Source organism: Symphalangus syndactylus, chromosome 15 (assembly GCF_028878055.3).
Source record: "Symphalangus syndactylus isolate Jambi chromosome 15, NHGRI_mSymSyn1-v2.1_pri, whole genome shotgun sequence".
Taxonomy (NCBI): Eukaryota; Metazoa; Chordata; class Mammalia; order Primates; family Hylobatidae; genus Symphalangus; species Symphalangus syndactylus.
The window spans coordinates 98,369,701-98,394,013 of record NC_072437.2 but is presented as its reverse complement, the minus strand read 5'-3'; the positions used below and the strand labels follow the sequence as shown (position 1 = coordinate 98,394,013).

General features: G+C 43.4%; 1 protein-coding gene across 5 annotated transcripts in view; it reads left to right on the top strand.

Moving 5' to 3' along the window:
- Positions 1-23,475, top strand: part of STARD13 (StAR related lipid transfer domain containing 13) — a 562,325-nt gene extending 538,850 nt beyond the window's left edge. For all 5 annotated transcript variants that reach the window (XM_055244120.2, XM_063619303.1, XM_055244119.2 and 2 more), the window contains 7 exons: positions 8,484-8,682; positions 13,772-13,982; positions 14,837-14,951; positions 15,816-16,037; positions 16,633-16,850; positions 19,789-19,965; positions 21,013-23,475. In XM_055244120.2, the coding sequence (XP_055100095.2) occupies positions 8,484-8,682; positions 13,772-13,982; positions 14,837-14,951; positions 15,816-16,037; positions 16,633-16,850; positions 19,789-19,965; positions 21,013-21,130 (1,260 nt within the window). In that variant the 3' untranslated portion in view covers positions 21,131-23,475. The remainder of the gene's footprint in view (positions 1-8,483; positions 8,683-13,771; positions 13,983-14,836; positions 14,952-15,815; positions 16,038-16,632; positions 16,851-19,788; positions 19,966-21,012) is intronic.
- The last annotated feature ends 838 nt before the right edge of the window (positions 23,476-24,313 follow it).

Sequence of the window (24,313 nt, the reverse complement as noted above, 5' to 3'; positions counted from 1 at the left end):
TACATCTTTTAAAAATGTGCAAGTAAAATATGAACAAAAGTATCAGCTAAGTCAAATATCCCCTCATTTTATAGAGTTGATTCAACGCTCAAGCTAAACAAAATATTCAGAGATTTTCTGCCTCCAAGACTGTTGAGGCCCACCATAATGGCGGACTGTGATTAAATCCAGAGTGCTGTCTGTCCTGTAGTTTACAAAACAAAGGCTTTGCTCCCCCAAATTAACACCCATTAGCTTCTTAGACATTCTGTCCAAAATAAAAGTTGTGTTCTTGATTGATAAATTGCAACCCCGAATAGTGGGTGTATTTCCAGGCAGCTGTTCTGTAATAGTCTCTGTTCATCATACTTTTTGATGCCATGCAGAGAATTTGCACCAACCTAAGATTATTTGTACTTTTTATTGATTTACCCTGGTCCTTGGACTCAGTGGGCAGGAATGAGCTGGCTAGTGATGCTTGTAGAGACTCCAAAACTGAGACCACACTGAGAATCAGGCTGGTCTCTTGGTGAACCAGAAATCAATTTTCAGTGCAGAAAAATAGAAGTAACTTCTTCATTTGAAGTTGTCTTTGACTGAACTGAATGTGTGTTCCCCTTTGTCCCTCCTCACGTTTAATTTAGAGAATCTGCACATAACATTTTTCTGTATTTGGATGTCATCGCGGAGGGTGGGATGGCTGCTGTCGTTGTTGTGATGATGGCTGTTTAGTTTTGAGAAATGGCCTTAATAGCTTGCCTCTTATTCCCCAGAAATCAGGGTGACAGGCTACTTTTCTAGGGTTCTCTTCTTTGGCAGATGCCCCAACATGAATTGACTTGTGAATCACATCCCAATAGAATCAGCCAATGAATCTGGTTACTTAAGCATACATTTTAATTTTTTTTTTAATCTTAGAGGTTTTACTGAGAATACACATTATTCAAAGTTAATGTCCTAAAGATGTTTTACTGAGAAAAGTTTTTAGAGAGGTGGGCTCTGGTGAATATTTGGGGAAGCCCACTCTAGTCTCTATTCCAATGCTAAAAGTATTGCAACCATGTCATTTGGCATAGAACTTTGTGGCCTCAATTGTACGTTTGTTGTTGGTTTGTGGGTACAGGCCCAAGATTGTATTTTGTTAAGACACATGTTTTTCCAAGCATCTCAGTTTCTGTAAGGGTACGTATCAAACTCACCTCCCTCTTGGCACTCTTAGAGACTTTGGCTTTGCCCTTTACCAAGTACAGAGAATATCTTGCTCCAAGTGCATGGCCAGCTAATGCTTATCAGCAAAAGCTCCATTAAAAGAAAACAGTGTTCAGGAATGCCTAAAGGAAGTGCGACTTATCTATGTCACTAGTTCAATAAAAATAACCTCTCTTGACCACCTGGCATGTTTCAAGCAATTGTATTATGTGTTCTGCATTAATTGCCTCATTTAATCCCACATCCACCCTTGAATGGTGTTATCCCCAGTTCACTATGGTGGAGCCAACACTTGCTTGCAAATCTAACCCCACAGTCCAAGTTCTTAACCACTGTACTCTGCGGCTGCTTATTATAATGGCTTTTCCCCCATGGACTTTGGGGTGATGCCATCTCTAGCATTGAGGAGTGGCCCATACAACTCATTGATGAATTAATTCAGTGTCAAGATTTTGTAGTCGATGCTGGTCGTTAAGTCATGTAATGTGGTTTCTGTGACAAGGGGAGAAAAAACATTTTTCTCTGGCTGCAGCATCTGAAAGCATCGTGTTTCTTTTGGATAACTGGCCTGTTTTTTAATACTATGGACACCAAACTCATTCATTTGGGTGTGTTTTCCTCACTGTATTGGCTGCTAGAAAGTCTGGAGCCAAATATGTGTTCTGTCTGTAGTAGTAAATCTATGTAATTTTTTGGCATTAATTTTATGCATCAACCTGATTCCTAGTTTCATCCACCCTTTTCTGTCTTTATTTTCCTTTTGCTGTAATTTTCTTATCTTTTATCCTTAATTGAATTGTATCTTATTATATTTCATAGATTACTGTAAGTCCCCTTAAATTCTTTCTTGAACAAGAGTGGGTATAAATAAATGAAATGTAATTCCACTATTCCATTCAGAGCTGAGTCTTTAGTGTAGGCTATAAACCATTCCTGCCCCCCCGTAGCTTCTGAATAATGTGCAGTGCCAATATCATTGCTGTTAGTGGGGCCAGTCTCTCTTTAGAAGCAAAAGCCTTATCAGTAGAGAGAAAGACACAGGGCACCAAAACCTCTTCCACCCCTGTGTCCATCTCAGGTCAATTTTTTAAATCTGGGAGAACTCCAAGATGAAAAACAGTGTGCCGGCAAAGGCTTGGAGGAAGAAGACTCATTTCAAGACATAAATACTGATTCTAAATGTAATTAAAATGAATAGAGCCACGCATCTCTTGTGTCAGTCACATGGGAGAATCTGTAGGACATCGAAGGGACTTTCACCACAGCCAGTCACCACCTTATAATGCGCCCAGTCCTGGCAGGGTTTCCAGCCTTGGAATGTCCCTCCCTTTCCTTGTCAACGTGGTGTGGGAAGCACGCAGAGACCACCTCTCTGGCTCCTTTGAAAAAGGAAGGTGGTAATAGGAAGGAAAAGAGGAGAACTAGAGAAACATAAGGAATCAAAACCTGGCTTTTCTGGAGATTTCAGGGCAAGCAAGAGCTGGTAAAAGCAAATCAATCAGAAAAGCGAGGGGAAAAGAGTGAAAAGGAAGGAGAGCAACACCAAACGAATGTTCTTTCTTCACCAACGGCACTTCCGTGGAATTGAAAAGATGCCAGTCTGCCCAAGGCCTGGAGATCTCAGCCTCAAAGCTGCAGAAGACGAGAACATCCACAAATATCCCCCTTCTATGCCACATTTTAATAGAAAGCACCACCCCATACTCTCCCAAGGCATTGCCCCGAGTCTCAGGCAGGAGGCTTCCTGCAGTGCGATGGCCCCTTCTCCCCATGCCACACACTAGCCTGGCATATAAGCACACATTGCAGTTGACCCTGCCCCACAGAGCCTGAAACATTGCCAGCCTTTTGCCTTCCACACTCCCGCATGCACAGCAGTTTCTATATGATGCAACAGAGTGTCCATGTTTGCCCTTGCAGCTGGCTGTGGGTGAGATGAGGAAGTTTAGCCTTCAATTATGAACCATTTGTATTCAGACATAGTAGTGTGTGAGACGAGCCTTGCTTTGTTGTCTGAGCTTTTATTTCTGCCCTAAATCAACTGTGCACAGAATAGGTTATACCTATTCCTGATGAATATGAAGTCACTGCAGTGAGAGGCTGAACCTGCAATGCTCAAAATAAGAATCTGCCGCATACTCTTCTTATGAATCTTTCTCTTTCTGAAGAAAACCAACCTTCCTTCATTAGCTGAGCACATTTCTAAAGAAGAGGAAATGGAAGTCCTGATAAACATCATTAAGTCCCGAAAAAGATTAGCATAAACAGGATGCCAAGAGGGAGATTTAATATTATTCAGATGGAATTTGAATTCTAATGCACCACTCATGCTCAGCCTCTCCTCCTAATAGAGCAATAAGTTTTAAAAGCCTAATCATGCTGGGGAGACCCTTAGTACTCAGTACACGTGTCCCTGGCCCCGCTGCCTGTTTGTCACTTTTCCTGTTGCCTGCCTCAGATAAAGTGAGCAGTGCTCTGCAGCTATCCAGTGAAATTATCCTTGAGTCCTTGCTTTTTTTTTTTTTTTTTTGAGATGGAGTCTTCCTCTGTCACCCAGGCTGGAGTGCAGAGGCACGATCTCAGCTCACTGCAACCTCCACCTCCTGGGTTCAAGTGATTCTCCTGCCTCGGCCTCCCGAGTAGCTGGGATTTACAGGCATGCACCACCATACCCAGCTAATTTTTGTATTTTTAATAGAGATAGGGTTTCACCATGTTGGCCAGGCTGGTCTTGAACTCCTGACCTCAGGTGATCCACCTGCCTCGTCCTCCCTAAGTGCTGGGATTACAGGCATGAGCCACCATGCCCAGCTGAGTCCTTGCTCTTTTATAGCCAGGTTTTTAGGTGAAAAACAAAAGAGAGAAGACAGGAAAACTAGACCAAGGGGACACTCATCACTCCCCTTTTATCTTCAAAAGGAAATGAGAGATCACACACAAGAGAGATGCTTATAAAATGAACTCCGCATTGCTGACGGCCATTCTGCTCTTTCTCAAGAGGGTGGCTGGGCTGAGCTTTAACAGTAGATGACAGCAGGACCTGTTATGCCATTTGTGGGCCAGTGAAAAGAGAAAATGTGGGATCGCTTGTTCATAAGTCATTGAGAATTTCAAAACCAAGACAGCAGAGCATTAAACTAAGTGTGTGAGACCCTGTGTCACAGCCCAGGCTGCCTGCCCATGGGTGACAGACACAAAAGTGAAGGAAAAACATTATGGGATCTTCCTCATAATGAAGCTGAGGGAGCTGGGGCTGTTGCCTGCCCATCTACTGTGATCAAAAGGATGAGCAACAGGGCAGGTACGGTGGCTCACACTTATAATCCTAACATTTTGGGAGGCCACGGCGGGCAGATCACTTGAGCTCAGGAGTTTGAGGCCAGCCTGGCCAACATGGTGAAACACCATCTCTGAAAATACAAAAATTAGGCCGGGCGCAGTGGCTCACGCCTGTAATCCCAGCACTTTGGGAGGCCGAGGCCGGTGAATCACCTGAGGTCAGGAGTTCTAGACCAGCCTGGCCAACATGGTAAAACCCTGTCTCTACTAAAAATACAAAAGTTAGCCAGGCGTGGTGGCGGGTGCCTGTAATCCTAGCTACTCAGAGGGCTGAGGCAAGAGAATTGCTTGAACCCAGGAGGCAGAGGTTGCAGTGAGCTGCGATCGTGCCATCGCACTCCAACCTGGGGGATAAGAGCGAGACTTTGTTTCCAAAAAAAAAAAAAATTAGTTGGGCATGGTGGTGCGCACCTGTAATCCTAGCTACTCGGGAGGCTGTGGTGGGAGAATCACTTGAACCCAGGAGATAGAGGTTGTGGTGAGCTGAGATCATGCCACTGCACTCCAGCCCTGGTAGACACAGTGAGACTCTGTCTCAGAAAAAAGGATGAACAACGGGTTTCTTCGGTTCTCCATTTTTTATGTGGAAAACTATCTCTTGTCAAAAATTCAGATCAAATCCTTGCTTTGGAAATTTTTTTTTTTTTTTGAGATGGAATCTGGCTCTGTTGCCCAGGCTGGAGTGCAGTGGCACAATCTCAGCTCACTGCAACCTCTGCCTCCCAGGTTCAAGACATTCTCCCACCTCAGCCTTCTGAGTAGCTAGGATTACAGGCACCCACCACCACGCCTGGCTAATTTTTGTATTTTTTAGTAGAGACGAAGTTTTGCCATGTTGGCCAGGCTAGTCTCAAACTCCTGACCTCAGACAATCCAACCACCTCGGCCTCCCAAAGTGCTGGGATTACAGGCGTGAGCCACCATGCTCGGCCAAAACTTTCTGAAGAAGAAATGATTATTGGAAACCACTTGTTGCCGTCACCATGTTTCTCTATGAGGATCAAGAGGGGAAGCTCTTCTTCTGGTCTCAGGATCTCTCTATGCCTTAGAAAGACCATCTTCTACTCACTGTGCCCAGTGGCTTTCCACAGCAACCACTGGAAGCCCCATCCCAAAATGGCTTAAATGAAAGGAAATTCATGGTCTCACAAAACACAAACAAAAAGTCAGGAAATAGGCCAGCCATGGTGGCTCACACCTGTAATGCCAGCACTTTGGGAGGCCGAGGTGGGTGGATCACTTGAGGTCAGGAGCTCAAGACCAGCCTGGACAATGTGGCAAAATCCTGTCTCTACTAAAAAAATATAAAAATTAGCTGGATATGGTGGTAGGCGCCTGTAATGCCAGCTACTTAGTAGGCTGAGGCAGGAGAATCACTTGAATGCGCCACTGCACTCCAGCCTGGGTGACAGAGCGAGACTCCGTCTCAAAAAAAAAAAAAAAGTCGGGAAATAGAACAATTCCAGGGTTAGCTCAATCATCAGTTCATCAATAGCTTTGAAGAGAGATTCTTTCCATCTTTCCCTTTTGCCATCTTCAGCTACTATAACTGAAATCTGATTTGAGACCACCTTTTCGTTATTAGGTTTACGAAAGAAAATTTTCCTGCTGTACTTCCAACAAAAATCCACAGAAACCAAAATACATATATATGTCTATATTTCCCATGTCCTCTAGAAGACAAGGGCAGGGCAGGAAGGCTATTGTCAGAATTTGAGGCAGCACAAATAAATCCCTGACAACCCTCTAGACATCCTAAGATCTCAGTCAGAACAAGCAGCTCAGAGCCCACAGCTGGAGAGGTCCAGACATGTCTAAAATAATTAAAATAACAATATTTGCTGAAATGAGAAAGAAATTTGGAAACTGAACAATACAAAGATAGCATCTCTGGGATGTGTGTGTGCACGCACGTGACTGTGTGCCCAGAAACGGCCCGCAAGACACGGTGGACAAAAGACGAACGTGCTCGACAATTTAAACAGAAACACTGTCTGCTTTATTCTTTTTATAGATCTTGATCAATATTTCTCTGCTGTTAAAAAAATAGGAATTCTTCTCAAATGGAATAATACCTGCTCATATGAGGATAAATATTTGTGAGTCACACTGAAGTATTTACCTTCAGGGCATCTCGATTCTGAGAACTCTCGTACAGCACAGCCAGCCCTGTGGCGTGCACAGTCCTGGGCCTCCTTCCAAAATCAGAAAAGCAGAAGATGTAAACAAATCGGAGATGGATCTCACCCCAATAATCACTCACCTGACATCTTGAATTTTTTTCTCTTTTGACAGTACATGCTTTCTTTCCATGCCCTTTGATGAAATTTGGAGTTGTTGCCAGTTGAAGGAAGATAAATATTGTCTAGATCCTTTGTGGGGAATCACCTAAGTATGGCAAAACTGTGCATTTTCTAGATATTCCAAACTTTAAGAATAAAAAACAAAGTAACTCATATTTTAAGTGACAATATTATCAGCCTGAATATCCTGATGTGTGGGATTAGAGCGATAAGCCTTGGAATGCAAAGAAATATTACTAAGAATTCTGTTTTTATGGCCACAAAAAGTGGCAGTGTATAATTTCCCCTGTGATCCATTCAGCTGACATATACAAAAACCTGAGCATGCTCTAATGGCTTGGAATCCTTCCCTTGCTGTTACCACAATTTAAAAGAATGAGGACTGCTCTCCCTTTGTTGCAGCAATCAGGAAAGCCTTTGTCACATACCCGAACTTGGGTGGAGGCCGGCCTGGCACACAGAGCCATCCGTAAGACGACCTATATTAGGCATTCCTCCAGGTATAGGGAGGAAGAGCAGTGGCTGACACTAGTGGCCACTGTCTACCTGACCAGCCACTCAGGAAGGTTCTACCTTGCTTTGCAGAAGTGGGCCAATCCATGAGCCACTGGGGAATGAGAGCTGTGGAAATTGAGGGTTGAAGCAAATCAACTCCCTATAGGCATTTAAAAAATAGCAGACATATTATTTCACTCTAAGCCAGGGTGCCCAGAAAAGTTCAATTCCTTTTTGGATAGCGGCTAAGTCCAGCACAGGACGTTCCTCTAGAGGGCCTAGAACTTAACCTGCCCAACCATTGCAGGATCTTCATTCTTGCCGGGCTCTGCTCTGCCTCACTCATTCTCATTAGGGCCACTCTGTCCTTGATGCCTTAATGCTCCATTTATTCATCAAGTAGGGGAGGAGTCTAGGCTCTAAGATGAAAAAGGCATGATATGACAATATCTTGAGGTCTGAAAAAAAAGCCACCTGGGAATCATTCTCACTAGAGCCATAGCTTATAGCGTAAAAACAAACAGGAAGATAAGTAAGTGCCAAGAATTCCAAAGAAGAAAAAGTAAATAAATCCCTTAAATCAAAATATGTACTTATGATATTATTCTGTTTCATGAACATATTCCCCATAAAACTCTCCCCTGCAGGGACAGTGGATATGGCTGTTTATCTGGGATTCTTTCATCCACCACCCACATTGTTTTCACCAAACCTCCCGTTGACCAGACTTTCTGAAAACCCCATGGCAATGTAAACCCTAAAGGGCAGGGAATTTTATCTGCTCTGCTCACTAATGACACCTAGGAACTCTAAGCATGCCTGATACGCAGTGGTTACTTAATCACTACTTGTTGAATAAATGAATAAAATAATTATAACATCTGCAGTGTGATAAGATGGAACAGGTCGCAAAGCACATGCACATCTATTTCCTCACTTACTCTCCACAGTAATCCTGTGAGGTGGGGTTTTATTCTTATCTTCATTTCATAGGAGAGGAAGACAGTGTTCAGCTACTGCCTAAAGTAGCTATACTAATAGTTCAGCATGTACTAATTGGGAAGCAATTCCAGCCCATCCAGTTCCCGTCCCATGCTTCCTTCTCCTCCTCACAACCAAGTGTGGCCTGGCTGACACATCCCTATGGCTTTGTTTCAGGTGGGTCTTTTTCGCAAGTCAGGAGTGAAGTCTCGAATCCATGCCCTACGCCAAATGAATGAGAACTTCCCTGAGAACGTCAACTATGAAGACCAGTCTGCTTATGATGTGGCGGATATGGTGAAACAGTTCTTCCGGGACCTCCCTGAGCCTCTTTTCACCAACAAGCTCAGCGAGACCTTTCTCCATATCTATCAGTGTAAGTGGAAATAATGAGATTGGTGTTCTTGTGGGCATCCTTCCACTTTAATGAAAATAATTCCCTATAGATTGAGTTTTAATTATATGAATAATACATCAATCCATAAAGATGTATGTAATCCTGCTCTCCTCTACGGAAGTAACTTTTGCTCAAAGTTTGATATGGAAATCCACAGGCCATTTTTTTATGCATTTGAAAATACCTTTTTGACATCAAATTATTCCTTCTCAAAAGAGTTTTGTGTACGATCTAAAACAAACTTTCAATACATTTACAAAAATTTAAAATGAAAAAGGGACACAATAGAAGTTGTTTCATATATAGATATTTATTAAAACTTCTTTAGTTTTTTAAAAAAGTAAGCATTTCTTTGGGATATAGGAAATTCAAAGTGATACGAATTAAAATGACAGGAAATAAAAACAAATGTATTTTAGCACAAAGTATCTTCATTGGTGAAAAGTAAGCAAACCAAATCAAGTCTTAAGCTTAAATAAACTTATTTATATTTTCACTTGGATTTTTTTTAATGTTAAGTTCTCAGCAAAGCCTTTATAATTAAAATAATCCCTGAAAATAACAATTGTTGATTAAGAAGCATATCCTACTATAAGTGGTTGCAATGGGGGTATTAGAAATAAACATGTGGGCTGGGCATGGTGGCTCACGCCTGTAATCCCAGCACTTTGGGAGGCTGAGGTGGTTGGATTGTCTGAGGTCAGGAGTTCAAGACCAGCCTGGCCAACATGGTGAAACCCCATCTCTACTAAAAGATACAAAAATTAGCCAGGCATGGTGGCGGATGCCTGAAATCCCAGCTACTCAGGAGGCTGAGGCAGGAGAATCGCTTGAACCCAGGAGGTGGAGGTTGCAGTGAGTGGAGATTGCGCCACTGCACTCTGGCCTAGATGACAGAGCAAGACTCCATCTCAGAAAAAAAAGAAGGGAATTAAACACGTGACTCTTTGCTAGATATGACAATGTTAATATTATGAATTATTTTGATGGTCCAGATCCCAATTCTTGGGGGAAAAGAAGCCATTTGGCCCATGGACTTTGAGTTTTGAGTTTTCAGCAAAATATGCCTGAAATGGACCTTGACATGGACTTGATCCATTTTGAAGAATATTCGTGCTATAGAGAATTCTATATAAAATGTGTTTAAGGAGTCCATGATACTGCAAACTCGGGAAGGATTATAATCAGAGCCACTTGGGAAAACAGATGAAGGTGGCAACCCACTAAGTAAATATTAGTTTTTCAAAGTAAGTAGGTTAAGTTAAGTTAATGGTACAAGTTGCTAGAGCCCAAACAGGGAGTTCTTGATGTTGTTGCTGTGAGAGGTTGAACTGCATTTTTCAATTAAGTCTCCCTTATGGTTTGGAAGTATCAGATATGAGTCTTTACATTTAATCAGTTCTTGGGTTAAAGTTGATACTAGTCTAAGGCTAAAGCCACATCACTTTCAAGAAATAAATGTCTTTGGCCCTTTCTGAGTCACAAGCAAGAAGCCGGATCAAAGCAGGCTTTATTTTAGCTGAGCAAATATTTACAGAGCACGACTTCTGTCCCGGGCACTGTGCTGAGCATGGCGGAGCATATGGATGGATGAGACTGACTTTCTGATCTTAATGATCTTAAAATTGAGAGAGATGAGGCATGAATATAAATAACTCCAACACAATAAAGTTGGAGAAGTTCCATAGAAAGGTTACAAAGAAAAGTCCAAGGAGGGAGAGATGAAGAATGAGGGCTTCACGGAGGAAGTGACAACTGAAGGCTGAGATATGTGAGGAACACGTTTTGGGTACCCGCTCTGCAGATAGCATAAGCAGATGTCAGGAGAGCCCAGTGTATTCATCTGGCTTGCATGTATGGCAAACATACAAAGTGACACCAAATGACACTGAAAAACGACGCTGGGGCCATAAAGGAAGGACATTGAATATTAGGACAAGGAGTGTATGCTTGATTCATTAAGCACTGGGGAACCGTCGGGTGTTGTTGAGGGACTTACCAGTTACAGTGTTCTCAGCTGTAAAGACAGAACCAAATATCCAATGGACAATTGTTTAAACAGTAAGTACATTTTATTATCTCACATAATTCCAGAGTTGGGTATCCCGCAGCTCAGTGATGCCAGGGCTAAAGTCAGCCTCCGTTGGCTTTCCCTTTAAGGTCACAATATAATTGTCACAACTTGTAATTATGACGTCTTCACAAAATCACAGACAAGAAGAGAGTGACCGCGCTTCTCTTTGGCCATGTATCTCTTTTTATCAGGGTCATACATCTTACAGAAGCTCTCAGCATTTTTCTTGGTCCCCTCAGGCAGAAGTGGTTTACAGCTTCCCCCTTAAGCCAAACACTGGAAAGAAGACCTGGGTCACCAGTTTTGGTTTAGGGCAGCATGGTTCATCCCTGGGTCTGAGGGAGGGACCCATTTCCCTGAGTATATTGCAGCTCACACCTGAGCAGAACATGTGTTTTCTTAATGAGGAAGAAGGGAAGAATGGATATTGAGTTGAGCAGGTGGCCAGCCTTGTATCCGCCACAGGGAGCAAGTCCATCAGCACTGTGTCATTGACCCAGGAATCTGGAAGTGGTGCTCAAGAGGCACTGAACTGGACGAGCATGGAGGCTCAGGGAGTCAGCATACTAATCAAGGTTCTGAATTACCTGCAGGGACTTCCAGCAGTGAGACTGGAGAGAAGACATTCCACGCATAGACCCTAGAGTCAACGTTTCCAAACTGCTACTGTGGCAGAGAGGAACGGTTCCTCCGCCAGTTCTCCAGAGAAGTTCTGTTTTCAGCTATGCCACTTCTTGGGTTTTTGTCAAATGATGAACTAAATTGGAATGTTGGATGGGTAATGAAAATATTTGAGTCCTACCCATCCGGAGGAGGGAGAAGGATAGAGGAGTCGAAGACAACCATAAGGCTTTAAGGCCTGATGATTGAAAGAATGTGGAAATTGGAGGGGAGAAGAGTTCAGAATCCACAGGATTCTCAATTTGAGGTGCCAGGATCCCCCATATGATTGCAAATTATCCACACTTAGAAATTCAGACCTAGAATCATCCCCTTAGAGCCAGGAAAGGGGCAGGACCCGCAGCAGCGTGGTATGTAACAGAAAGCTAAAAGAGCATAGGATCCAAAACAAATGCTGAATTTAGGTATTTGAAGCATTTTTAGTAAATATTAATAACAATAATGGACAGGAAGTATTTTCTGAGGGATAAAAGAACAAGTGGATAGAAAGGAAATTGAGACAACATATAGAGATGACAGGCAACTCTTCAAAAATGATGGCTGGGAACAAATGTCGGCATGGAAAAGAAGCTTAGTAATCTAAAGTTAAACCATGTATACACGCTGGACACCTTACCTACAGCAGCATACTTAAAACAATTCCGCAGCTCCAGCAGAATTTGTAACACCTGTCACAAGCTTCAGATCATTAGTACCATCTGTTTCTGCTCCACCCTAAGTGAGAGTAAGAAAACGGGTTCACTCTAATTTTAACAAAATGGCTCTTCTCTGTAAACCCCAGGTATATCTTGTGCCAGTACACAATGGACATAGTGGGAGTGGGGACAGGTTTCAGACCACTGAAGGCATGCTCGGGCTTTTCCAGGAGCTTGGATTTGCTAATCAGGGCCAGAGTGTGGTCAGCCCTGGGATGTGACATCATGCCTCCTGCATGAGAATGCAGGCGAATCCAGCATCGATAGCCCCCCAGGACCACAAAGCCTGGGGCCAGCCAGGATCCCCTCAGAAGGTCACACCTCAGCCCTTCTAGAACAGCCAGCTCTGAGTTTGTTTTTATCATGCACTCCTGCCAGTAGCAAATATCTGAATGTGTATTTATGTTTAGTAATATAAATATACTGGATATACTCTAATGTACTATGCACATTATAAAGCACACCCAGTCAGTATTTTTAATGGGTAAGAGAAAAGATAAACACACGTGGGAGCGCTAATGATTTCTTCTCACACCTCAAGAGACTGTCAGGAGCACACCTCCCCACCCCTTGAGAATGCAGACACCCTATTGTGGAGGCTCCTGCTCCAGAACATGGCATTTTAAGAAAGACAACAGTGTTGACAGAAGAGAGCTCCTGATGGTGTCTTCCACAGTGGGAGGACTAAAGTGATCATGAAACAAACACAGCCACGGGTGGGAGCAGCAAAAGGCAGCACCTATCACTCATTTGGTGTGATTTCCATTCAGTTCACCTCATATTGTTGGAACCAATTCCCTGGTAAGCCTGCATAACAAGTACCCACCACCACAAGGACCACCCTCAAGGGTAATGGCACTGAGAAAGGCCAGACATCCCCCATAACCTAGGGCTGCCTGGTTCTTCTTCTCCAAACGCAGCCTCCATTTCCATAAACCCCAAGATTATGGAACAGGTGATGCTGGGTCTCCACATGAAGTCAATAGCAGGCATCCTGCAGAGCAAGTCCTGGGGGATTTGTAGGAAAAAGGAAGATGTACAGGCTTCCCCTCGAGCAGCTGGCCCTCTAGGAATGAGGTCAGAGGTCCCACCAGCTCAACACCACTCCCGGTGAATTGTGCAGCACTGGCATCATGGCCTGGCTGGCAGGGGTGGAGAAAGGCAAGGCGAGGCTACTGTTTCCTAACCCAGTGGTTTTCAAACCATGTCCCACGGAGCCTTGGGCATCCTGAGAGGGGCTTCCCAAGCTGTCTGTCAGGGAGGATGGGCAAGAGGGATGCCAGGTTGACAGAGTCCTAATCACCAACTTCACCCAGAAGCCTTCTGAAAGCAGATGAGTGGGTTGATTGCTCAGAATACAGAAAACCAGGATGGTGGTGCCCCTTTCTAAACCCTGCTTGGCCATTGAGACTGTGGGATCCAGAGTTCAATTGCAAGGGTTGGGACTCAGCTCTGCCTCCCATGAGCTGCGAGGCCTCAGCAATTACTGACTTCTTTGTGCCTTTCCTGCTGTTCTGGTTGTTGTTGTTGATGATGACTCTGGGAGCTTACACAATGCTTCCCAGCTGGCTCTTTCTATGTCTGCTCCTCCAATGACCTGGCATCCACTTTTCCTCAGATGTCTCCAAAGAGCAGCGGCTGCAGGCCGTGCAGGCTGCCATCCTGCTACTGGCCGATGAGAATAGGGAGGTCCTGCAGACGCTCTTGTGTTTCCTGAACGACGTCGTCAACTTGGTGGAAGAGAATCAGATGACGCCCATGAACCTGGCAGTGTGTCTGGCCCCCTCCCTCTTTCATCTTAATTTGTTGAAGAAAGAAAGCTCTCCACGGTGGGTTTTTTTCTCAGTAACAACAGTAATCCCAAAGCAGGCATTCCCACAGTTCATAAGACTGGATGGATGGATGGAGGGATGGATGGATGGATGGATAGATAGATATGAATGGATATATTGATAGACAGATTATAGATAGGTAGGTAGATAGATTGATGATAGGTAGATGATAGATTGATAGATAGTTGATACATAGATGATAGATGACAGCTAAATAGATAGATGATAGATAAATAGATGGTAGGTGGCAAAAAGAGATAAATAGATGATTGATAGGTAGATAATAGAGATACATAATAGATAGATAATAGATTATAGATAGATAAAATGTGTCTCATGCTACATTTCAACTTCAGGATTTGTCAACACTCTTTTCATAATCAGAAAATCTTGTGAGGCACCCTAATTCACGGGGCTCAGAGTCATAGAATTATTGAGCTAGCATTGAAGAATGCCAGTTGTGATCCAGAAAGCTTGAGTTTTGTGTTGTCTGTGTGAGTGAGGAGGAAAACATACACAAAGTAGTACTTTGCAATTTTTAAAAGGCTATATTTAAGACCAAAGCACAGTAGCTTGCAGTTAAGGGGTTTCAAACTTTGGAAAAACAGATTAATTTTGTCCCCTGCTGTTCTTCCTGCCCTTTAGTTTTCCAAGATTTTTCCTTGTGAACTGTCAGACTGTTAGCCTGATTCAGATATCTAAGATATGTGATCATTGTTTTTATTTGGAAATGCAAACGCCTGGGATCTGGATAGCATCTGGGTATAAACAGAAAACAAAAGGGATGAGTTTGGTACTGTGACAAGCTCGTTGGTGTGGGATCTGCTTAGCACACTCACATTCAATTACAGAGTCATACAGAAGAAATATGCCACCGGGAAGCCAGATCAAAAGGACCTCAACGAGAATCTGGCAGCAGCTCAGGGGCTCGCGCACATGATCATGGAATGCGACAGACTTTTTGAGGTGAGCAAAAGGCTCGAACCTCCGCCTCCCTAGTAGCTCTTGGAACTAGATAAGACGCTTGGGATTGTTGCTACATTTATGGTTTCTATCTGTTTGTTCCTGATTTTATAATGACAATAGTATATGCTATAGCTCTGGTGTTTGCTTCCAAGAAAGCTGAGGAGCTAGCTATACAATTGAGGCTTTGATAAAGACACTTGGGATTACCATACTGACGGTTTTATGCAAACAGTTGCATCACCTGCCATTGTCAGGTTCAAGGCCAGTCAGCCAATTATGTTCTATTTGATTTTACCTTGGGGCTTGATTAGGTTAAACATCTGTGTGAGTGTGTGTATGATACTGAGGAATCTTTGTTGCTAAGAACCAATGACAGCTTATGTCAGATATGTAAAAGAAGTAAGTGACCTAGACTTGTGGCATACTTTTGTGATAGAATTGGCATTTGTCAATGGGAAAAGTGTGCTAAAAAAGTAAAGCCATTCCCAAGTCATGTTTGATGTTTCCCTTCACAAGTCTATCTGTTTTAAGTCTTATTCATAGTGGGTAAAGTTGTCTGAGCCCGTATTTTGCCAAACTGAATAAAAAGACATTAAAGGTAAAATAAAAGGGAAATGGAAAGAATAAAAGGGAAGTCATTGCAATGTTTTGAATAATAAATACAGCCTCAGAAACATGTTTGTATTTCCTGACTTTAGGAAGGCCCCTCCCGGCCTTGGCAGTGATCTTAGAAAAACATCTCTGGCCGTGTGGCCCTCGGCCCGTGGCTCACAGCCGGGTTGTGGGTGAAATGGCTTTGCTTTCTCTGAGTCTCGGCGTTTCTTTGGCTCAGTGTGTTGCCCTTTCGTGCATCCGTTGGTCTAGGTTCCACACGAGTTGGTGGCCCAGTCTCGTAACTCGTATGTGGAGGCTGAGATCCACGTGCCAACCCTGGAAGAATTGGGGACGCAGCTGGAGGAGAGTGGGGCAACTTTCCACACTTACCTGAACCATCTCATCCAGGGCCTCCAGAAAGAAGCCAAGGAGAAGTTCAAAGGATGGGTCACGTGCTCCAGCACGGACAATACAGATCTTGCTTTCAAAAAGGTAATCTCAGAGGATGGAAAAAGATCACCCCCACAAAGCCACAGCTAACAATCAGACATTTGTTTTTGCATTGAAAACAGCTGCTGTGTCCACAGGGCTTGGCACACACACGGACAGTTAAGGCACATGAGCCATTTAAAGAACTCAATCCAGATATCTGTTGCCTATAATCAGAGAGTAAACTACGGAGCCGGACAGCTGGATCCCGGTCCCGTCTCTACCCCGTAGCTGTGTCATGTTGGGCAAGTCACACACCTCTCTGTGCCTCAGTTTTCCCATCTGTGAAATGGACATTGTAAGAGTACTACTGTCGGAGGAAGGCTAACTTAAAAACCAAATGGCTTAGAATAGTGCCTGGCACACAGTAACCACCGGGTGTGTTGGTGATTCTTATTTTTATCATCATTATTAGTCTTTTAAGCTTAAGGACTAAAATGTTAAACCTGAGGTATGTAGCATCACTCTCAATTTACATAATCAGTGATGGTTTTTGAACACCCAGCAAGGTATGATAGAAAAACTAAAAGCCCAAACAAAAAATGTTGGACCCATATCCCAGACAGCCTCTTCAGCCTCTGACGTTGTCTTTCCCAAGGTGGGCGACGGGAACCCGCTGAAGCTGTGGAAGGCTTCTGTAGAGGTGGAAGCGCCCCCCTCGGTGGTCCTGAACCGCGTGCTGAGAGAGCGCCACCTGTGGGACGAGGACTTTGTGCAGTGGAAGGTTGTGGAAACTCTAGACAGGCAAACAGAGATCTACCAGTACGTGCTGAACAGCATGGCTCCCCATCCTTCCAGAGACTTCGTGGTTCTCAGGTGAGCCTGACTCTAGGGTTTATGATGTTCTGTTCCAAAGGCAGCACGCGAGCTGTAGATGTGAGCACTTCCTGGTATCTCCCACCAAAGTCCAGCCTCCACAGGGAACACTAAGCCAGCTCTTGTTTCCCTCAGTGACATCTCAGTTTTCTGTGTTGACGCCCGACTTCCTGTGTCTTTTCACCCAGCCTACAGCTCTGCCTGGGCTCTCTGATTGCCCCCCTCCTTGTGGAGCACACAGTTTATTAGGCCATAAATATTATTCATTTCCTCAGAGCAGACGGCCCAGAAAAGCTGCTGTTTGTCCAGTTGCACTTTCTGCCAAATTATGCAAATGGATCTGACTGGCTTTTCTTCTGATTTTGTTTTTCTCCCCTGGGAAAGTGTGTGTAACTCTCAAGACTGGAGTAGGTTTGACTTCAGAACTCATCTGTATAACTTCAGATGCTCATAGCTAGTTACCATGCTCAGAAACCTTGGCACTGCCCTGGAGGTCCAGAAAAGCTTGTTGATTCTGTGTCTGCCATGGAAATATTGCTTCTGATTGATATAAGGGTTGAGTTCCAGACCCCTGCTCTCGGGGTTTGGAAGGGGATGCTCAACCAATGATAGAAAGTTTGCACAGTAGAGATGCAGTATTGCATCAGCCAGAACAGAAATCAAGGGTACTAAAGAACCTGAATAGAAGATAATTAGATCAATATATCATTTTTTATTGAAAATCTTGGCAAACCCTGTCTCATGTCACAGATCAGCAGTGTAAAAGGAACCTATTGTGAAACTCCCAAATGTATATTTAAAACACTTTCTTTATGAAACCAGTTTTGATGGCAAACTAAAGGTTACTTTTCACATGAGCTCTTTCTGACTTTGGAATTGGCCCATGGAACCTTGACTTTTAAAGGTCAATTTTCCCTAAATATATGTATTTATCTCTGCTTCCTTGGGATCCTGGTGGAGAATACAGGCAGTTTATAAGGGTGGCATATTACCAAAGTTATTAGGACATTAGTCATCTGGTGGAATTAAACTTCATGCTTTCACTCCACAAGTGGAAAGTTGAATAGCTGTTGCAGGATGGCTGCCATAGGAATTGGGCCATGCCATAGCATGCCTCCTCCCTCCCTCCAGAGGAGGCTGAGGGCCTGAGTCTGTGTGTAGAACCTCCCTCCTTCCATCCATCCGGCAACCCCACCAGCCTGCTATTTATCAGTGCTTCGTTCCATCACGACCACGTGCCAGGCACTGTGACAGGCTCTGGGTATGCCCAGGGAATGCAGCAAACCACTCTTCTGCTCTCTTGGGATTTGTATTTCATGGGGAAAATCCATAAAAAATAAGAAAGGGAGATGGGCTTACTTATCCTGGGAGGAATAAGATAGGGAGATAGTAAAGGATGGAATTTTAAATAGAATGGTCAGGGCGGGGTCTCGCTGCACTGATTTTGATCCAAGACTTGAAGAAGCGGAGTGGACCATGTGGCCCTGAAGGAGAAGAGGTGCAGGCCTCCACGGGCTAACAGTGAACCAGATCTGGTTCCCAACAACAGGAATTCCTTATATGTAGGATACAAGGAGGCAGAAGGTGAGGAGTGTGGTGAGGAGGCACGGGGCTGAGATGCCTCCTGTCTTCAGAGCATCTTCCAGTCTAGGGTAGCACGTATGAGGCTGGTCACCTTTCAGGATTGCTGCATTTGTCTCTCATGTCACACCCATTGCTAGCTCCTCGGGAGCTTCCGCTGAGAGTTGCTGGAGATTCTCCCATTTATCCCGACAAATCTCTACAACTTCCAGTCGTCACGATTTATCACATCGTCGTTCATGAAAAGAGTAGTCACAGCATGGAAGTCGCTGAGCATTTGTGTGGGGCTTGGTTATTCCCAAGTTCTTGTCAAGCACATATCACCGTTTCTCTTCCTGGTGTAGGAGGACAGGGTGAAGTCATGGAGGAGATGACTCAGGAAGGGAATAGAATTTGTTGAGTAAATCATGGGAATTTTAATAATACAATCTATTATGATAGATCCCTGGGGTAGAAAGGGAAGTTAGAGGTTGTTACAGAGATGTTCGCATAGCTCCTGACTCCCATCCACAACCTTTCTTCAAGGGGTAGCCACCTCTGCTTGAATAGCTCCAGGAACAGGGAACTCACCGCCTCCCAGGGCAGCCCATTTCATTTCCCAACAGTGCACATTATTAGACAGTGCTTCACTGTTGCACAGAAATGTACCTTCCTATCTCTGCCTTCTGGAGTCAAATCAAACATATTCATTTCTTCTCCCACTCAAGAGCCACTCAAGTATATGAAGACAATAAGCCGGCCCATATATATTTCCTTTCCTTCAAGCTAAGCGTACCAGTTCACTCCTCCCTGAGCATGCCCTCCTCCAGGAAGCCTTCTCCATATTCCTCCCACAGCCCCCCTCCATGTGATCCCAGAGCCCTCCATGCATAACCGTATCAATGCATTTACCTCAGTGCTTTTAGAATTCTGTTTAGAATGTCAGTTTTTTACCTCCTGGGCTGTGTATATCTTTATGTCCTTGGTGGCTTCTCAGAGCCTGGGATAGCTATCTGCTTAATTGATGTCTGCTGAATGAATCCAATGAGTGAGTTCTAATTCCTAAACTATAAAACCACCTCTTCGAGAATGGGCAGGAGCCTCTGCAGCCGAGCAGAGCTGGGGGTTCCAAATGCAGATCTGAAAGCTGTAAGACTATTTCTGGCCTCAAAGTCCCAGGGCTGAGATCCTTGCTTTGAAATTCTCTGTAGAAACTTTACACAAGCTTATGAAAGCCATTAGCTTAATCCAAGTCACTAGCATTGGAATCTGAGCCCAGGTTGTTGGCAGGAAAATATAAACACAAACCTTAACTCTGTGTTCAGGTTCTTCTTCCTCCCTCAGTCATGACTCTGATGTGTGGATTGTTTTGCTACAGGACCTGGAAAACGGATTTGCCCAAAGGAATGTGTACCCTGCTGTCCCTCTCTGTGGAGCATGAGGAAGCCCAGCTCCTGGGTGGCGTGCGAGCAGTGGTGATGGACTCACAGTACTTGATAGAACCGTGTGGCTCTGGCAAGTCGAGACTGACTCACGTCTGCAGGATAGACCTGAAGTAAGTGCTGACTCCCCTAATGGCAGGCTCAGATCTTGGGAGTCTCAGCTTGTACGGCACATCCAGCAGGGATGTCACTCTGATTTCTTATTTCACTGTATTTGTTTCCTCATTGCCATTAGTGTGCTTTCATAGGTGGCTATGTATGCCTCCCCTCTGTCTTTCCCCCTTTCCTGAAATTCTGACATTTCTCCTGCACCTCTTTGTCTTTCTTTATTTTCTGTTTTATGCCCACTTATATTTCTGTCTTTCTCCCATGAAACACACACCAGCAACAGAGCCTGACACATAGTAGGTACTCAGTAAATCAGAGTTCCCTTCTTTTGTGTTTCTTTTTGAAACAAGGTCTCGCTCTGTCACCCAGGCTGGAGTGCAGTGGCACCATCAGGGCTCACTGCAACCTCCACCTCCCGGGCTCAGGTGATCCTCCCTCCTCAGCCTGCCCAGTAGCTGGGACTACAGCTGCCCACCACCACACTCAGCTAATTTTTGTATGTTTTTGTAGAGTCAGGGCCTCGCCATGTTGGCCAGGCTGGTCTCGAACTCCCAACCTCAGGCGATCCACCCACCTCAGCCTCCCAAAGTGCTGGGACTACAGACATGAGCCACCGTGCCCAACCGTGTATTTCTTTTATGCCTGTCCCCTTTTGCTGCTCCCTCTGGCAGTTCTTTGAGAAGAAAATAACTTACATCCAACCCCTTCAAGGCATGCATGATGCTAAACCCAGCTCTTGGTCTGGGTAGACAAAACGGAGTTTTCACAGTAAATTCTGGATTTCATCGGAATCTTTTCACTTTACCCCAAGATGTTGGTATAATTTTAAAGCACCTGATGAGTACTGAAATGACAGCATGAATATTTAGCAGCCAGGACATTTTCAAGGCCCCTGATGGCAGAATGAGGTCCTGAGCCCCTCAAGGCAGCAGCCTGAGCTGTCTGCAGGTGGACTGGTCATCAGGGCCCAAGGGCAGCCCTGTCCACCATGACTAATTGCTGTGATTTGGAAAAAAACTTTCCCACTTCCTTTCTGATTTCTTTCCCCACAGAGGTCACTCCCCAGAATGGTACAGCAAAGGCTTTGGACATCTGTGTGCAGCAGAAGTTGCTAGGATTAGAAACTCTTTCCAGCCCCTCATTGCTGAGGGCCCCGAAACTAAAATCTGAGTTTTCCCCAGTGTGACATCAAACTCAGGGAAGAGGAAACTAAAGTAACGAGTGTGGCAGAGAGTGTGCATGTGAGAAAGCGAGAGAAAGAGGAACTGAAGGACGTGGCTAATGCCTAAAAATGGAAACGTTAAGAAATTGGAATGTTGGAGATGCAAGAATTTCCAAGAACTTTCTTAGCCTTCCTGGAGATGGCTACATCCCTACTAATATAATTTTAAAATGAGAACATTTATATATATTACTTAAAATTAAATGGATTATTCCTTGTGCATTGCCTAATTTGCTATTTAAAGGCTTCTAAGAAGCATATACTTAACTGTAAATAAATGTATGTATAGCATATGTACATATGTGTGTATATCTCCATCTTTACTGTATATATGTAAAATACCAATTTTATATAGAATTGTGTGTTTTGAAAAGGACCGTGTCTGACTCAGTGAGTCCGTTCCTCACATAGTTCTTTCCAAGTGGCTCTGGGCCCCATCTCTCCACTGTCCTGTAAGCTGTGCAGAACCTGCTGCTAACACCAAGGTGTGAACATGCCCTGACGCCTAACCAAAGATTAGTTAACCAAAGGAAAATAACACTAAAGGAGACTTACGTGTTGATGCTTTGTTTCTGTTATTCAAAAACTTCGAGTGGAGTTCTGGGATAAAGCAAGGAAATAATAATTACTCCTCCTTAAAGCAAACGAGGGGGTGAGAAGTCATTACCAAATTTAAGGCTAGATGAGGAGTTGCCACTGGGCCCAGTGAGATGGAATTTCAGTGAGATATGGACCACCGGAGTCAGTGAGAGTGACTGAAACAGAAGCGATACCTCTCACTCCCATGCCCACCACCACAGACGCCAAATCAAGATGAATATCATAGCCTTTACTTATTCACAGCCAAAGGGAGCCCCTGTGTTGTCTCAAGTTTTTATAAATATATTTCGTAATGTTATTAAATGTCATTCTATTTGACCAGTGGCCTATTTGGTCACAGTTAATTGGTGTTTCCTTATTGCACTGAATTCAACTCCAGACACCATACAAAGGGAGATGATGGCCATTCCGTTCATATCCTAGATCATTACAGCTTCAGGGAATTCATATTTTGCTATGTGTAGGATACTCTTAAAATGTAATTCATTAAACTTTTACAATCTGAAAGACAGGGTTTTTAACTAACATAAGACCAAAACTATGTTCTTTGGTTAGTTTTAGAAAGTATAATCGGGTTTATTAATTCTTAAGTGTTTCTTCACTAGCCAGTCCAAGCTACCTACCTATGCATTTGTCCCAACCTTATTTATTATTGTACAGACTAAGCAAATTGACTCCCTTTAGCCAACTGCTAATGGATCGAATGTGCTTTTTATTGTAATTCAACAGCTATGGAGAGAAAGATAACTTATTGTGTGTTTGATTTCAGGGAGAGAGATTTTCTTTGGTCATTCATAATAGAGATTGATATGATTTAGCAACTGGTGTTGGAGAAAAAAAGAAAAGCAAATGAGCGTTTTCAGGTTTTTTTTTATTATATGCATTTATATAACGTTTCTGTGATCAGCAATGTGCAATTATTTTATTGAGAGGAATAAAAAAGCTTTCTATGAGTTTGGTATGGTGCGAGGAAAATCTTACAGTTTGAATTATGACCTAGAAATTTTTCATTCCCATGTCTACCTAAGAAGGTAGCAGCAAATCCATAATTTACCTTTTGGGCAATGCTTTGTGAGCAAATCAAAGTCACTTCTGCCATAGCATCTTGAATTTAACCATATATGCCAGATTATATGCATCAACAAGATCACCAGTGAAGTTTAATCTAGCTAAACACTGGTCGTGCTCCTGAGATGGGATCCTATGTGTTTGGAAAACGTGATAGGCACACAAGGATGAGTGGCTTTGTATCACCCAGAGAGGTGCTTGTCCAGATTTCACATGCACATGAATTGCCTGGGGATCTTGTGAAACTGCAGACTCTGCTCCAAATAATCTGGGCTGGGCCTGAGATTCTGCATTTCTAAGGAGTGTCAGGGATGCCTATGTTGCTGGCCTAAAACCACACTCACTCAGAAACAAGGACCTAGAAGATCCCTAAAACAGAGTAATAACAAATGTGATTGTATTTCTGATTCTCCCTCTCTTCGAATTATCTGATATTTTTGTTTTTGTGCACATAGTAATCATATCACCGCTGTCTAACAACACAGTGCATCTTTTTAAAAAAAGGAAAAGGGAAAAAAAGGAGAAAAAAACGATGCATCAAGCTTGTTTGTCAAATACCACAGTATTTTATTCATTGTTATCTTGCCAATGGAAATAAAGTATGATATTGCATTTAAATATTATATTTATACCTCATGTATATTTTTACCTCAATTGTTAGTATCAATCATCAATTGTAAATAAATAATTGCCAAGGTAAATAAATTTATATATATTAAATATTTCCTATTTTCTGTAAAATAGATGTTGATGTTCATGCTTCATCTTTAAATGGAAAATTTGCTTCATGAGGAAGATTTCTCCCAAGATAGCCTGCCATGACTTTGACTCCTTGGTACCGTCTGTAGTCAATACTGTCATCAAATACAAGGAAGTTGTTGTCAACAGACATTCACTATCAGGCTGGGTGCCTTAACCTGGATCTAAGGGATTAAAGTGATGGCTGGGGAATTTTTTTCTTAAATTTCATTGTCCTTAAATCTGGAAGTTATAAAAACATATTAATAATATTTTTATCAAAGGTTTAGTAAACTCTTTAGCTACATTTTGTTTTTTAGTTAAGTGGACAAGAAATCAAGATTTGATGAAATGACTTACAGCTGCACTACTAGACCATGAAAAGTAGCCACATATGATTCGAAATCTCTTCCCTTCTACCCTTGAAATCTGAGCTTCACTTCTAAATATCAGCAGAGATAGCCCTTAAGAAAGCCGGGGCTCTCAAACATTCTCAGGCACAGGCTTACAAAGCCACAGAAGTCCAGAAGACCATATGCCGCTACAAAAGTTGTCCCAACTCTGCTCTCTTCTTATCTCATGCACACCTTCCCCTGTTACTTGCAAGTTTTGCTTTCATAGTAGGCAAAGGGGGAATTCAATGGCGCTTTTTCTCTTCTACATGAAAGAAAAGAATGTGATGGTCATTCTAGCAGCCACAGGCTACAGACGTCCTGAGAGTATGG